Source organism: Dinoponera quadriceps, unplaced genomic scaffold, assembly GCF_001313825.1.
Source record: "Dinoponera quadriceps isolate SergipeBrazil2010 unplaced genomic scaffold, ASM131382v1 scaffold566, whole genome shotgun sequence".
Taxonomy (NCBI): domain Eukaryota; kingdom Metazoa; phylum Arthropoda; class Insecta; order Hymenoptera; family Formicidae; genus Dinoponera; species Dinoponera quadriceps.
The window spans coordinates 4,053,666-4,069,542 of NW_014555972.1; the positions used below are offsets into that span (position 1 = coordinate 4,053,666).

At 45.9% G+C, this 15,877-nt stretch overlaps 1 protein-coding gene across 1 annotated transcript in view; it reads left to right on the forward strand.

The window, feature by feature from the left end:
• The window catches only part of LOC106746166, a 319,832-nt gene that overhangs the window by 287,581 nt on the left and 16,374 nt on the right, over positions 1–15,877 (forward strand). The window contains exons 8-9 of the mRNA XM_014622420.1: positions 9,137–9,346; positions 10,110–10,370. Of these exons, the coding sequence (XP_014477906.1) occupies positions 9,137–9,346; positions 10,110–10,370 (471 nt within the window). The remainder of the gene's footprint in view (positions 1–9,136; positions 9,347–10,109; positions 10,371–15,877) is intronic.

A 15,877-nucleotide genomic window follows, 5' to 3' on the forward strand; every position in this document is an offset into this window, starting at 1 on the left:
CTCCCTCTTTCCCATCTCGATCGGATTTTTTGCAATTTTTTCGGTGTCTACCGATTTACATGCGCCAGCAAAATCGACGATGCCTACGTCGCTTGCTTCGCTCGTCTAGCAGTTTATAATCGAAAAGCGGCGGGACGAGTTTCGGTGGCACAGCGGCGGCAACGGCGCGGGCCAGATGAAGTCGGGCGCGTTTTATCGGGCACACTATGACTCGTTGTCCCGTTTCCCGGCTGTCCTGATATATCGGAGCGTCTCTCCTACCATCTTTCTCTCTTTCGTGGCCGTCCTTACGTATTTGCGTATTCATCTCTGCACGCTTATATGACAGAAGTGAAATTGGAAACGCGGTACGCCCGGGATCTGGAATATTTATATCTCGCGTATTCTCATGTCAATCTGTAACGTATAGCTTCCAGATATCGCAATACATTTTCCTTTACGCTCCTTACCCGGATGCACAAGACAAACGCGATGTGTAATGCGCACGATCGATAACAAAAACCCTTTTTGCGCACGTCTAAGAACGACAGTTCGTCCGTCCCTAAATGCACGACAAAATCAAAATTCACGGAAGATCGCATACCTGAGAGCTCTAAGCGTTTTTGGTTGATGTATGTCGCTTTTTTTTTTTTTTTTTTTAAAGAAGTAAAATGAAAGCCCATTGCAAATTGTATCGGAATGGGTAATTTAAAGCTTGCTTTCGTCGAATTCCTCCGCTGAACCGCAAAATATTTATGATTTTCATTTATCTTTCTACTTGAATCATTTCCGACGATAAATGACCTGAATAATTTTTGACGATGATTTAACGTGGGATATGAAAATCTATCTTCTACCGTTGTTTCGGTAACCCGAACATTCTTTCAAACAGCCAGGTCGCCATGTATACGGGTTAATACATTCGTATACATTCGCTGCGAGAAGCATTTCGCCAAATACTACAACCAAGATTCTAGTCCTTCGGGCTTTATCGGACCCTTTGCAAATTTGCGCGACGTTTCGCTATGTTTCGCAACACTGCGCGACACGGCGACTTGTCTGCGTTTCTTATGTCCCCATCTTTGAATCGAGACAACGTTTCTTTATTTGAGTTTTTGTTGCTCGGGAGAATCGTCCGTACGTTAAGTTGCATCGTCTCTTTTGCTAGTAGACGTCGACATATCGAGAAAAAGAGAGAGAGAGAGAGAAAGAGAGAGGACGAAAAATGAGGTGCCGACATTCGGAGTAGCATCCTGTTGTTTTATCTCTCAACCGCCGGTGCCACATTTTCCTAGGAAGAAGAACTAATTCCGTAATTGCGATCCGAATTTTTTGCGCGGAAAGGGAGGAAAGTGTAGGCGAGCGCAACCGCACTATTCTTCGTCTTCCGAGCATCCCTTCGTTAAGTACGCTCTGATTCACTTTATCATTCGCTTCGTGGCTGTTTCCGGATCGTCCTTGCTAAATACGTCGTGATCATTAACCGGAGCGTGACACGAAACCGATGTTATTTTCGACAAAGCTGCGCAAAATTGTCGAGTAACGAAGGATGGATGATTAAACAGTACGATGTCTCTCGTAATTAGAACGGTTATCTGCCGGTTTACCCTTTATTATCATCGTACATTTCAAGAGAGATTTACTTATAAAAAGATAAACGCGTGCTGATATATTATTATGATTTGAATTAATGAATCTTGATCTCATCTAACGTCGATCAAATAACAAATTAACACAGGTCTATCTCGCAAACGTCAAGCATGGAAATTTTTTCACGGTAACAAGATACTCTCGCTACTGGAATTTTAACAGCCATTAAAACTTTCGTGTCATAACGTCATGTATAAAATTACTCGACATGCATGGAGATATAATAGCGTAAAGTTTCGCGATGCAAGTTATTATCTTATAATGTATACGTCGCAGAACATATCCTTTATCCTCCGCGCGGCAGTTCCTGCTGAAAAAAGAAACCGAACGTTCCCGGATTTAGCGCCGTCCTCTAAATCAAAAACTTCTCGATGCTATTTCCTTTTCTCCCCTTTCATTCTTTTTTTCTCGATCAACTGCGCGCTCCGGCGAACGCATTTAGGGACGACACGGACGAATTGCGAGCGTAAAAGTCTATCCCGCCGCGTGTCTCGCGGCAATTCTCCGCGGCAAAGAAACCAATTCCGTCGTCATTATGCCGCCAATTTATTTCCCGTCTTGCTCGACGTTATACTAATCTCGAAACCTCCTCTCACGGAAGCGAGTGTTATCGTAAAGCCGTCTCTCGGAGGGCGGACAAATTCTTCGTAAATATCCGACGTGGCTTTTTAATTTGCGCTTCCGCGCACGTTTTGTGTTTCGCCTTCCTTCCCCAGCAGGATTCTGCATCTTCGCATCCACTCGGCCATAAGATAAGGCGCACGAGAGCAGAAGGATCGCTGTTGTTTGTTGTGTCCGGACGCGAAGGTATAACGAGGAATTTTATGAAGATACATATATAGTAAATCCACTAACACCGACGCTCGCGTATTTGCTTAATTAAAAGGTAGATTAGCGAAAGGTCTAGCTGAAGTTGCGCGTAACAATACGCGGAGCGCGCGCGGTATTGTGATTATGCAAATTTCTTTAATTTCTCCCAAGCCATCTGCGACGAGCGTTAATGTCGCGTAATAAAGGATTCGAGTTGCGGGTCGAGAATGGTTCTTACGTTGCTACGTCGAGATAATTTTTTAACCGAGAGTTGCACGACTTAATGGACACGGAGTACTGCATAAAAACGTAATCAGCATCGGGAGACGGGGCGGGCAGAGCGAAACTTAAGATTCGAATCAACAACGTGTTATCGGATTTCCCTTTGATTCCGAGATGCGAGCTCTTTCCTCTCCGTGGATTCTTCTCTCCTCTTTTTATATCCGTCGCAACGACGTCTCTGATCTTTTCGGTGCCGTGAAAACAACGCGTAAGACCTCGAGGAGATGTTAGTTTTATAAATATATTCCTGATCACCCGTGACATTGGCTTAAATTACAAATACATGACGGATGGGACGGATTGCGTTAGAGACACTCTGTATAACGCACACTAACACACATGAGTGAATAATAAAAATCGGATTGAAATGGAAACATATCGAGATCACGGAAAAGCGAAAGAGTTACGCGCATCGACGCGCCTTTAGCCGAAAATTCAGTTTCATAAAGAGCTGAAAGCGTTCGATATATCCCGCGCGCATTCTCGAATTACCGAAACCGATTGGAAAAAAAAAAAGAAAAAGAAGCACTTACACGCCAGGGGGTAGGTGTGCTCGCCGTAACGCCGGCCGAGAGGCGCCGAACGTTTTATTAAGCCGGATACATAAAAACCGCAGCCGGCCAATGTGGAGGAGCACGAACGGGAGGGATGGCGGGTGGAGGCGCGTTTGTCGAAGGGAGAAAAGAGAATGTGGCGAATGAAAAGGGAAAGGGGGACAACGGGGNGCGGTATAACAAAGGAGCGTACTCGGCTGTGCGCGCGCAAGGGCTTTGAATTCACAACCCTTTCCTCTTCCACCCCCGTTATTTTCTATCTGCCCGGCATTATGCATTTTTCTTCGCCTACACACACACACACACATATATATATATATATATATATATATTTCACGAAAAACGTTGGTGAAACGTTTCATCCTGGCGTATTCACAAGTGGCCGCGAATCCGCTTTATTAAACCCTTCTAACGCACGAAAGGAGACAGTGGAGGGGAAACGTGCAAACGCGAATTACAGGTATTATAACGCGGTAGCGTTTGATAAGAGGCAGGCAATAAGCACACGAATGAAGAAGATCAGACACGTTTCTAATTAAGGCGGAAATAAATGGCAAGAGACCGGAGCCCCCTCCCGCCTGTCCGTCCCTCTCGCTTCCTTACTCTACGCACCCACCGAACGTTTAAAAGGGAGGATAATTAAAACAGGGAGCGAACCACGCGCAGGTAGGGTAAAGGCTGTACAAACTCGCGTCGTATGAGCTTGCGAAAATTTCCGCCGCGGCCAAGATTGCGAGTGGTGCGCGAGTGGGCGCGCCGTAATACTCTATTCGAGCCGACTCGGAGCGGAGTCGACTCGGCTGGCTGACTGGTTGGAGAGGCAGTCTCTCCGATTATTTTCACGGAGACGAGACGCGGAGCCGTGTTTCTCTCACAGCCTTCAGACAGCTCGTAAAGCCTGACGGCGCGAAACGTCATTTTGTATCCGAGACCGAAAATTGGTTATTACGATAAGGGGACGCGCAATTCCCCCGTCGAACGGGATCACGTTTCCCGCTTCGTTCGATCAACGGTTGCTACCAGCTATTTTGGATTCTTCCTGCCGTGACTATCGGATTATTCGGTAAGACGGTTTACACCTCCTCCCCCTCGCTTCCTTGCTCGCCACACACACGCGGGCTCGCACACAACGCCGCTGTCGCAGCGGGGGATAACGTTTCAGCGATGTAATACTATGCTAAATACGCTTTGTAAGGCTCACGCGTGGTACCGGAACATCCAGATCTCGGATAAGAAGAATGTTACCGTCGCCGGTACGGGGAAGATAACGCTCGGCTGCAGCAACAACACGCTCGAATCATAAATCACGGCGACGGTAAGCCGTGTATAAACTCGTCCTCGCTTCAAATCCCGCCTATTGTTTCTCACCGCCCTCCCCCTCCCCCTGATGCCTCGAAGAAGAAACCGCTTAACTTTATAACCTCACCCCGACGTCTGACGAGACGCACCTGACGTCGCGCCTCCGATCACGAACCGCAAACTCGTACCTTCGACGACATCCTTCTTCCGATATCGATCGACATCTCGGCATCTTCCTCCTTTTTCTTCCTTTTCGAAAAGTAAAACTACCACGAGAGCGAACGATAATTACAGCTACGATCAGATACTTCGCCGCTTTGAGTTGAAATCGAAGTTGAGTAACGAATCTGAAGGTTTCTACAGTGAAAAAGGAATTTGGTGATAAGCACTAAAATTTGAATATTTGAATATTTACCGACCAAATATTTGATTACTGCAATCTAATAATTTCACTCCGTATATTGTGTGTATACTGATATAGTTCTATATATTGTATATTTAGTGTATGGAACTAAATTATTTTAGAAAAACTTCGAAGTAATTTTAAGTGCTTATCACTCAACCTTTTTTCCAATTTGCCGGATAGCTCCGAATCGCCCTTCTGAATTCGATTAGTTCAGTGAACTCGTGCCCCGAACTACTTGAAGACGATTACCTCGAAGTTCTGTAAAGTCGATTAACAATACATCTATCTGCTAAGATCATGATGTTACCCATAATACCTATAGTGCAGATCACAAAGGAACTTTAATTAACCGCGTTTATCTCCGGCTGACGTTGATATTAATTTAATGTTACTTATATGCGCTTACTTGCAGCGCTGAGAGAATTGGATATTATCCTTTCCCGAAATTTAACTATTGGAATCTTCGATTGGATCGTTCGCACACCAGTGGTCTCTCGATTTACTTTTAACGGAATTTCAGTCGATATGTCGATATTATCATGTTCAGACGTCTACTAACGAACGCTCTAACGAACACGTTTCTTCTTAAACCAATTCGTACACTTTCGACTTGTACATTCCATGAGTTGTACCTAGCTCGCGTGTGTTCGCCCGCTACGTGCAGCATTTTGTGCATTTCATCGTCTCATTAATAAGCCACACCAAGAGAGAGGAGTTACATCGCGGAAGTTAAAAGCTTTATTCCAAGTACAAAGGAGTTTCTCTCAGCGTGCTGCGCGTTCTCTCTCTCTCTCTCTCTTTCTCTCTCTCTCTCTCTTTCTCTCTCTCTCTTCCTCGTTTTTTCGTCTGATTAATCTCGCGTGCAAAATGTTCCCGCACTTTGTTGGCACGTTAGGCTTTTGCGTCTCTGTCCCGTATGGCCTCAAGAGTTGTATTTCTTTTTTTTTCCTTTCTTTCCTTCACTATTTTCTCTCTTCCTCCTCTTTCTTTTTTTTTTTTTTTTTTTTTAAATAAAACTGAGTTGAACTTCCCGTCTCAACGAGGGAGAAACTTGATCTTGCCCCTCTCGGGTCTTCTCATTTTTCATCGGCCATGCGATTAGTCTTTATGAAAACAGCTTCGCCGTTTTCAGAGAAATGCCTCACTCAACTTCTGCTGCTGTCCGACGTTCCTCACGTAAGACCTTTTGTCCACAGCTTCTCTCTCTCGATAAGTCGCTGTCTAATCGCGCGCACGCGCGCGTCCTCCCCGTGCGACGCATATTTCATTATGCGGCAAAAACGCTTTTGCACGATCGTCTCTGAGAGTTGTGTGTATGTGTATTATCGCGTTATATTTTTGATATTCATACCTCCTGAGAGGTCAACCTCGTATTAACCAAGACATAACAAAAACGCATGGTGACACGTGAGACGTGTGTGCAAACACAGCGCTGTTGTATTATGCAAAGTGTCGCGTAGCTTTTAAAGAGAAAGAAGAGGAAATCCCCAAAGAGAAAGACATAGAGGAAGAGAGGAAAAAAAAGGGGGGGAGGGGGGAACTGTCGCTTTGGTTAAAGCAGCCTCGAAATTACGTGGCTTAATGCCTCGCCGAAAACAGACGCCAGCCGAATCGAGGACACGGAAAAGAGAAAACAGGAACAACACCAGAGTATTCACTTTGTTACTCGCAGTTAACGGGAAATAGGTGGCACGGATGGAGACGCTTTACGACCCGTGGAAACTTCGTAATAGTACCGTACCGTTACGACCGCCCCGCCCTCCGTTTCAATAAACTAATTGAACCTAAAACTTCTCAAAGCCACGTAAAGTCCTAGTCGAACAATATTCATCCAACGCCATAAAATATTGCGCCGAGTTAAAGCTGAAGCGGCCAGTGACGTTTATTAGAAAACGATTACGAGAGAACAAAGATTCCGAGTAATATATTCATAGATTATAGATGCGACGCGAAGTCGCCCGTGAAAGCGGTTTCCCGTGGACGCGAGTCACGTGTTATATCGTTAACTCGGAAACTCGGTTACGTAAGGAAACGCCGAAGAAAGCGCAGCGATATTGGAAGATTAAAACTGGATTTAACTCTGGATGCGTTTAAAATATAAGTTCCCTTTCGAAAATTTTTGAATTTTTAAATTTCAGTTCTGACGTTAATCTCTCCCTTAAATTTTTGTTGAGGAGAAGTTAGGGAAATGCGAGAGTTTCTAAAATATCAAGAGGACGAAATGAGATTGGGGTTTGCTCTTCCTACGGAGATTAGACAATGCTTTTACAACGGAGAAATTCTAACGAACACGACCACCCAGCGTTGGGAACGTTTTGCGCTGAAACAAATTGCGAAAACGAATGCATTATTGAGATAATAAAATTACCTTTAATCAGTCGGAGGGTTTCGGAGAGAAATTTAGGATAGTGTAGCCCAGTCGAGGGGGATTTTCACACTTTCGCATTAACTCGCACACAATCAGACTGGCTGTTGGCATAGAAAGTTTCCACACCGTTCACGAGTCGGGGTGAAAACGTTATCTCGTCGATGTTGCATTAACGAAAGTTAAGTTTAAGCTATTTGAATCCCCCATGGATCATACAAGTTTACCAGTTATCCGAATACTTTCGAAGCGCATCGAGACGTTATACGAGACTAATGTCAAATTATCGCACGTGATTTTAATGTGCAAGTACCGTTTATATTGCAATATAGGAAAATAAATACACAAATAAGCATAAAAGTGTATAATTCCTCTCCATGAAGAAAGTATCGTCTAACCTTCGGAAAAAAAGCAAACGAGGCCAATTGTGTACTTTTAAGATTGTCCTATTTCCCCCCTTTTTTTTTAATAAAAATTTGACACGAAAGATAAATATTTGAAATTGATATAAAATTTGTATATTTACCAATTTTCATATGTATATTTCTATATCATATTCAGTAATTAGTTATCGGCTACATTCATGAAATATTACTCGATATTCTCGCGTCAGCTTTATCATTGACCGATCACCGATAAGATTACGCGTGGCAGAGCAATAAGCGTGTCAGTAATTCCGTTCGCATGACCATCGTGTGCTAAGCGCAAATTTAGGTGAGCAATTCCGGGACGATATCGCTGATTATCGGGGTAATCGGATGCACGGGGAGTTCGACGGCCGTTCCGCAGCGGAAATATTACCTCGTCAATGCCGCATTAAGGCGTAATAAGTTTAAGTTGGAATTCCAATCTGAACCCCCGACAGCTTGTTAGAGCTTACCTCCGAGTGCGGCGCGCAACTTCGGCGATGTGCAGATTTAGCATTCGCCAACTTCGAAACGAGGTAGCTCAAATGCGCGTTCCGCGGAGGCGTTCGGCAGTATCTACCAAACAAATTCTACATGCCGCGCACGTATCGAGCCGTGAAAGTCGCATGTGCAGCGTTGCGCGGATGCACGGCGGAAAAAGCTCAAGAAGTTTCGGGAGTTGCATACATTCGGGGCCAGTTTGTGATCTCTGTGACGACGTCGCGTGAATGAGTTATCAGTTATGTGTGCAAAATTGTTATTGAACCCACGGTAGGGGAAGTTTCCCGAGTGTAACAACGTGTTCGGCTCGATGAGCGGTATTTCGTGTTGCATGCATAAAAAAAAAACTGATTTTAAAACTGACTAGATTATTAAGACAGTTGGTCCCGAAAGTGTCGGATTTTCAGTTGCGATATTACCTCTACATAAGTTTATTATTTACCGAAGAAAAATACTTTCCTATAACCTTATTTAACTAAATAAGAAATGTGAATTTTCAGCAAAATTGATTATGCATGCCGAAATCAATAAAATTGTTATTATTATTGTCATTGTTGTTATGGAAACCGTTTATTAAAATGCGAAGTAAATTCTTTACGACGCATAAACGACCCCCGAAATTCCCTTGAAATCGCTCGTTCTCTCGAATTGCATTTTAAACGGGGCGCCGCGTCACTTAAGGAAATAGATCCTGGGTACCAACGGAACTTGGTGAGCGGCCCGAAAGCGTCACCCGAGATATTTCGGCTTCCCCTTTCCGAATTTCATTACTCGTACGTTAGGCATTATTATACCGAGTTCATTGCGGGAAAGTGCGCCGGCTTCGCAATGCGTCGCGTTATCACGTTACCGTACTCTCAAGCGAACCCGTATACTGTTTCAGGCTTTGGTGTACCGAGACGGCAACCTCGTCTCAGGCTCACTCGAGGCGTTGGTGCAGCACATGGTGCCTACGGAGGAATATTATCCCGATCGGGCGTATCTCTTCGCCTTTTTGCTGAGCGCCAGGCTCTTCATCAAGCCGCACGAACTTCTGGGCGAGGTTTGCGCTCTCTGCGAGCATCAGCAGAATCTGAATGGGGAGGGCGGTAAGGTGAGCATCCCGCGATGTGTGTACTCGCGATCTGCGAGCGGGCACGAAGCCCTACGCCGAAAGCCGCGTGTATTATCGTTTCATCGCGGAGTCATCCAGCCCGCTCATGCCTATACGCGCACCCTTTCCTCGTTCCTTTCACCGCTTCCCCCAAGAGCGCAAAAAATCCCGTCGCTCTTTCCCCGTTGTTCCTTATCTACGGTACTTAAAACAGATCGTTTTCTCGAGCCCCGCATAGGCTCGCCGGCTCATTTGCATTCTCGCGTTATATACGATTACGCGTCTCCTTCCGCGGATATCGAGATGTATTCCCGAGTAACAGTGTTAACCGTGTTTTATTCTCGCATGGATGATTTAGTTTGTATAGATTAATTAATTTCTTATTGACTATTGCGAAATTTCGCAAAACGGCACTTTTCTGTTCAGTTTCACCCGTTTTACTTGCACGCGAGTGCCGAGAAAATTACTGGATATCCCGTGTAACCCCAACGGGATCGAAAGGGTTAACAAGGTATTCGGTGAATCTAGCTTATTCGGAGCTTGCCGCAGTGTTGTTTTTTTTTTGTTTTAGTTAAAATTACTCATTTACGTGGGAAAACGGTATCACCGGCGAGATTTTGACGAGTAATTTTAATCTCGATCCCGCTCTCTCCGTCACTTTAGCCCGTCGCGGCAAGAGAGCGTGCATTTTCCCTTGCGCCGACCTTCACCGCACTTAGCAAGCTGCAAATTAAGGAAAAAGCAAATCCGGTGCGTGTTTCAGGAGCGGCTGCACCGCTTCGTGCCGCGGCTGGTGCAGCTGCTGGCGGAGTGGACGGAAACATTCCCGTACGACTTCCGGGATGAGAGGGTGATGGGTCACGTCAGGTCCATCACGCAGAAAGTCGCTGCGGTCGACGCCGCGGCCAGGCAGGAAGTTTCGGCGCTGCTGCAAAACTTGCTGCTACGACTGACGGCCCTGGAAAGGTACGAGGAGGGCTTGGCCAGGCTGGCGACCGAGGCAGCGACGGAGCAGCTTACACAGGTCCGTGAGTTTCGGTACAAGCGCCCATTTGCGGCCGTCAGTTTGCATTTCGCTGTCCCACCTCGGCTTAGTTAGTGGCTTAGTAGCGCGACGTTTTCCAAACTGCAAACACCGCCGCCGATCTGCCTGTGCAGAGTTCGCACGTGCTGATCGGATATCCGTTAATTTCGTTGCGCGAAAGTGAGAGGGGAGACGCCGGTCCGGTAATACCAGGCGGCATGAACACCGGGCGACGGGGACGCGATCGGAACGAGGCGGAACGTATGTACGGTGCGAGCGATCTCTCTCTCTGTCTTTGCGGGGAAATTCCATTTTCTTGGTTCCGAGTAAGCCCGTCCATGCCGATCGTATTTCGCTCTTCTGAGGCAACGGGAAGTAGTTCATTGCGGACCGAAGACGTAAATCGACTTGTTTTAATTCCCGAAGCGTTGAGAATCGGAAACCTCGATTCGCGTCTTTAGATTAAATTTAACAATTTTTAATCTTTTCCTATCAAATAACGTAATTTACTTTAATGAAACGACAACATTTTCGGTCAAACAAAATGATGTTTGATGTTAAACTATGTTGTTTATATTAAGCGAACCCAAGTCAAACGCGTGCATTAAATCCAAATAAACCGTTTTCTCTGTGCACATATGTGTGCCCTAATGTTAATTGAAGCTAAATAGTGACTCGATGATCGATCTTAACATGTGCATCTTGAAGAGCACAGAACACAACGCAAGCTCGCCGCTGTAGCACGTGTGAATTCAGCGTTCCATTTTTTTTCTTTGCCTTCCCTTCCCTTCATAAAGTTCTTTTGTTTTCCACTGAGATCGAGAGCTTTTCGAATCGACTCTTTATTCGGCTGTTTTGACGGACGGAGAGGAACGTATATGGGAACTGTTATCGAATTTGCGAATGCATTTGACGAATGTAATTTCCGCCCGAGCACGAAACATTTACAGCGGTTGATTAAACAAAGCGAAGTTATTAATCGAAATAACGCATTCGCAAATAGAGAATCGCGTGATTTTCAATGCTAACAACAATAATACACGGTAATTTACAGGCTTTCCCGGCGAGTTGAGTAGCGACACCCCGCCCGCCTGCTTGTATTTTGTGCGAGCTTTCCCTTTTTTTTTTCCTCTCTGTGAGCTTTCATACGCGCGAATCCAACTTGCGAACGCACACATCGATGCGCGTCGTAGACATTAGCTCGTAGCTGAAAATTCCGACGCAAGAAGTCACGCTCGAGGCCGCAAAATAAAATCGACCGCGACCGCGGGGATTCGTTTCCGCGCAACTCGCGTTACCGGCCGCCTCCATAATCTCAGCCTGATTTCACGCATTAACGAGGAAAAGAACATCGGCCGCACCCCCCCTCCCCCTCGCACTTTCAATATGGATTTATATTCGCGTAATCCAACTTGCCGACCGCCGACGTTGCAAAGCACGATTACTCGGTTTACCGTAATCACATCGACCTTTCGAGGACTTTTAGCATAATAAAGCGATAATATTCTCCCTCCGGAGGGTGAACACTCCTCCTACTCTTAGAGTTCTATCTATTTCGCTCTTTCTTCCTTCCTTCCTTTCTCCCTCCCTCCCTCCCTCCCTCCCTCTCTCCGTCTCACTTCTGTTCGTTCCTCATACGATTATCGTAAAGCGAACCCTTTACGCGTTCCCGGTGCTCGTCGGTGTTACCATTCTTCCGGTATGTGTGCGCGTGCGCGCGTCGGATCGGAACGCACAAACTTGGACATTTACGTGCGCGTACGTGCACTTTGCGCGGTTAGTCCAACGGCGTTAGCGTAGTTTCCATGCGGGGGGACGTTAACTATTCCGTTAATTTGATTATCGCGCGCGCCTATCCACCACCGCTTGTAACACACTCGCTAATAGGTAATTTGCAGCTGCATTAGTTAGTTAAATATACTGGACCATGCGCGGCTAATCAGTGCGAAATTGCGTATGCGCGCACGCGTTGCCCCCGCGTCCGCGGGATGCCGCGCTCTCGACTCGCGCGCGAACGCACGGCGAAACAACGTTTGAAGCCGTGGATTCGTTGCAAACGAGAATGGGTTTGTTGCGATCGAGTCATCCCCGCGACGACACGCACCACCTGCGACTGCAAATCTTCCGGACGTTCGCGAGCGTTCGTAAAAAATCAAGCGCCGTCGCCGATAGACTTTATCCAGGGTGTTCCCGCGTAGAACGCCGTAAAACGGAATTAGATCGCATCGGAGGATGTAATCCCGCACCCGGGCCGGAGAGAGCACGGCAATTGTACAAAGTCGAGGAGAGATCATCAACGCGCACCGCGCGAATAGTTAACTTCAAACTCCCGGAAGACGAGTGTCTTCCCGGGCATTAACCCACTTATTACCGACGTCACACGAGTGGTGACGCACCGCGAAAATTAAAAACGGCCGCCGGAAAAGGTCTATAAAATTTTCCCCCACTTCTATCCAGGCCCTAAATCTAGACCAGAAATTGTCAGATATATCTGATATCGAATCCTACGTGAGCGCAAGATAATCCCTGCTATGGTAAATCTGATTATGTACTGATAAAAATTGAACAAAGAGGATTTTTTTAAGATTATAATGATTAGATACAAGTATTAGGATCCTAGGCCGGTATTCGTAGTCAGATCTTATATTTAAGATCGTCTGGAGTTCATCTTTAGATGCATGGTGGTTAATGAAATGGATTATTACAGTTACGAGTACGAGCTCGGATTTACTCCAAACTTTCAATTCTGCTCAACGCGTTTCGCTACCCAGCGTCATATACGCGCGTGACAGCGGTAATTGTTCCTTCCGTGTCCACGGAAACGAACCAAGTTTGATTTTACACAATTTCACGAGAAAATACAAGGTGTTCCGTGGGGAGAATTTCCTCAAGTAAATCGGGGGCTAGCGAACGTGTTAAATAATATCGCAGTATTATTATGCAGTGTTCGCGATATATTTACAAGCTCAAACACGAGAACGATTCTTCGCGGATTTCCATAACGAGGGAAAAATTGTGGGCCTTTTTAAAAGGTGCTGAGTTTCGCAACTGTTGAATCTCACAAAATTCCGCCATCGTTCTGCGCCGTCGTCGATAATGTATTTTATTTGTAATAAGCAATTTCCGGATATATATTCGAAAATCATCCCTCGTACTCCAAATCGGATCATCCTCTCTCTCCCCCTCCCTCCCGAAATATTAACGTAGCGAAATGTAAACAGCGAGTCGACGGAGAATCCGCGCTCGCGCGCGTGCCCGCTGATAAAACTAACGCACGCAATAATTCCGCCATGAATACGAAATAACTGTTACTTACGCGCGAAACGGGAATAAAGTTGGGTTTGTATATTTAAAACGAGAATTTCCATTAAACCCGCGAGACAGAATCTCCGGGCGGGTTCGCTGCGAGGAATATTAAAATGGATGCGGTATTTGCCGACCGTGTGATAAATGTCGCGAAAATTTCTGCAAGAAAAATAACTACGCAACTTTGCGCGGTGCGAAAGACGCGTGCGCCTCTCCGGGCGTTTCAGGTGATCCGCCTTGCCCGCGCTTCGCTCGCGCAACGATTTACGTGAAACAGTCCACGTCGATTTACGTGAAACAGCCAATAAATATACGATAACGATTCCGCGATATTACCTACCGCCGTCGTGTACCACTGTGAATCCTCGGTACGAACGTAATCCCCGGTTTCCGAGCAAAGAAAGACGCATGACCTGCTTTGCGACCGGGGACTGCTTGAACGCGCGTGTTTGTCATCGCTCCGGGATAACATTAATATTTGTTAAAGCCCACTCGCCATTGTCGTACCTCCGAGAGCATTGTGCCCGAGAACGCAAGAAAGAAAAAAGGAAGAAGAAAAATCTCACGAAGACCATTTCGTCGTGGATAACTCCTCCCCTCCTCCACCCCTCTCCTTCGATGTATGTGACTCGTTTACGCGGAGAGATTACTCGGGACGCCTTCAAGACAGATTGGAGGGTAGAGGCGAAAGCTCGCGTACATAAAAAGGAGGAGTACGTAAGAAGAAGCGGAGGAAAGAAAGGGTAGACGAGACAGGCCGAGAAACGGCAGAGGTGAGAGAGCGGGTCGAACTCTTGCGAAGCTCCGGCTTATTAAACCGCAAGTTCACCTGCGCTTTTTCAACTCGTCCCGTACGTGCCGACGGCGGCAACTTCGCTCCGGAACGAGTTATAACTCTCGAGGCCAATAATTCGGTCTTAATACCGTATTCGTTTTTTTTTTCGCCTCGTTCTTTCTCTCTCTTTCTCTCTCTCTCTCCATCCTTCCCACCCTGCACCTTTACGCTTCATCTTCGTATCGCTTTATTTTTCCCGAAAGTTTCAACCGGCTCCTCCTCCTTCATCACGTTCCATCCTCGAGGATTTTTAACCGCTCATCGTAAACTACAACGAGACAGCAATGTTCTGCGTCGATGTTTCTGCAGTATCGCGTGTGTTGCTCTTTAATTAACGGGCATGTCTTTAATTAGGAAAGACGTATTACGCGCAGTTCGGGAGCTTCGCGCGTTTCCGCGGATCTCGAACTGTAACTACGTCGTATCCATCAACGACGACGACGTGGCGCAAATAATCCTCGGGACGGAAAGAGTTGAATTATTAGTTCGCCGTGCGCCGTTTGCGCGCGCCGCAGTCTCGTTCGTTACGTGTCGCGCCTTTCCCAGGGAAAGAGGGAAAAAAAGAAGGAGGATTGCGTTTCTTTTTGCCCGACGAGACAAGAAGTAACTTACGAGACCAATAATGAGTTTTCGATATTTGTTTTCTTTCTATCGAGCAACTTCTAAGTGCATCCTGTATCGAAAGCTGGCAGAAACACCTCGAGATCACGATTGCACTCCTTCCTGCTTCCCTCCGCCTTCCGTCGTTAGAAATTTCGTTTTAACTTTCAATTTATTTTATCCGTCGATTCGAACGAGTCTCGTTCCCTTCAAACGAAACTTCACGAGAAGATGTGGCGTGTGCGGTTCTACTTTTTTCTCTCTACTTTTTTGCTCTTATTTTGTTTTCATCGCGTACCTACTATGTGCTTGCCTTGCTTTATCTCGAAAATGATTCCGCCAGGCACGTTCCTCGAGAGGAATCGGCGATATTTTTTTGTTTTTCTCGTTTCTCCCAACGAAGAAACGAAGAAACAACTTCCTCAAATCATTACGGTGTTTTTCTAGTTCGCCGCGTAAATGAATTTACATGCTTCTGCGGCGTCTGCATTAGCGAGTTGTTAAACCATGAAACCAATGAAACTAAATACACATACTTCGTCATTCGAGTCCAACATACTACACATAAAAGCTCATTACGTGTGGTAAAGCAAAATTTCGGAATTTCTAATTATAACTCGCAAACGATTTCCGAACTTTTCGCCGTCGTTAGCGTAGTCAGTGTTAACATTTCGCAACTGAGCCAATTTGCGGTAAAGGCGGCTGAAACATGTTGCATATCATAATACGCGTACTCAATTCGGAAGTTAATTACGAGCGGCATGTT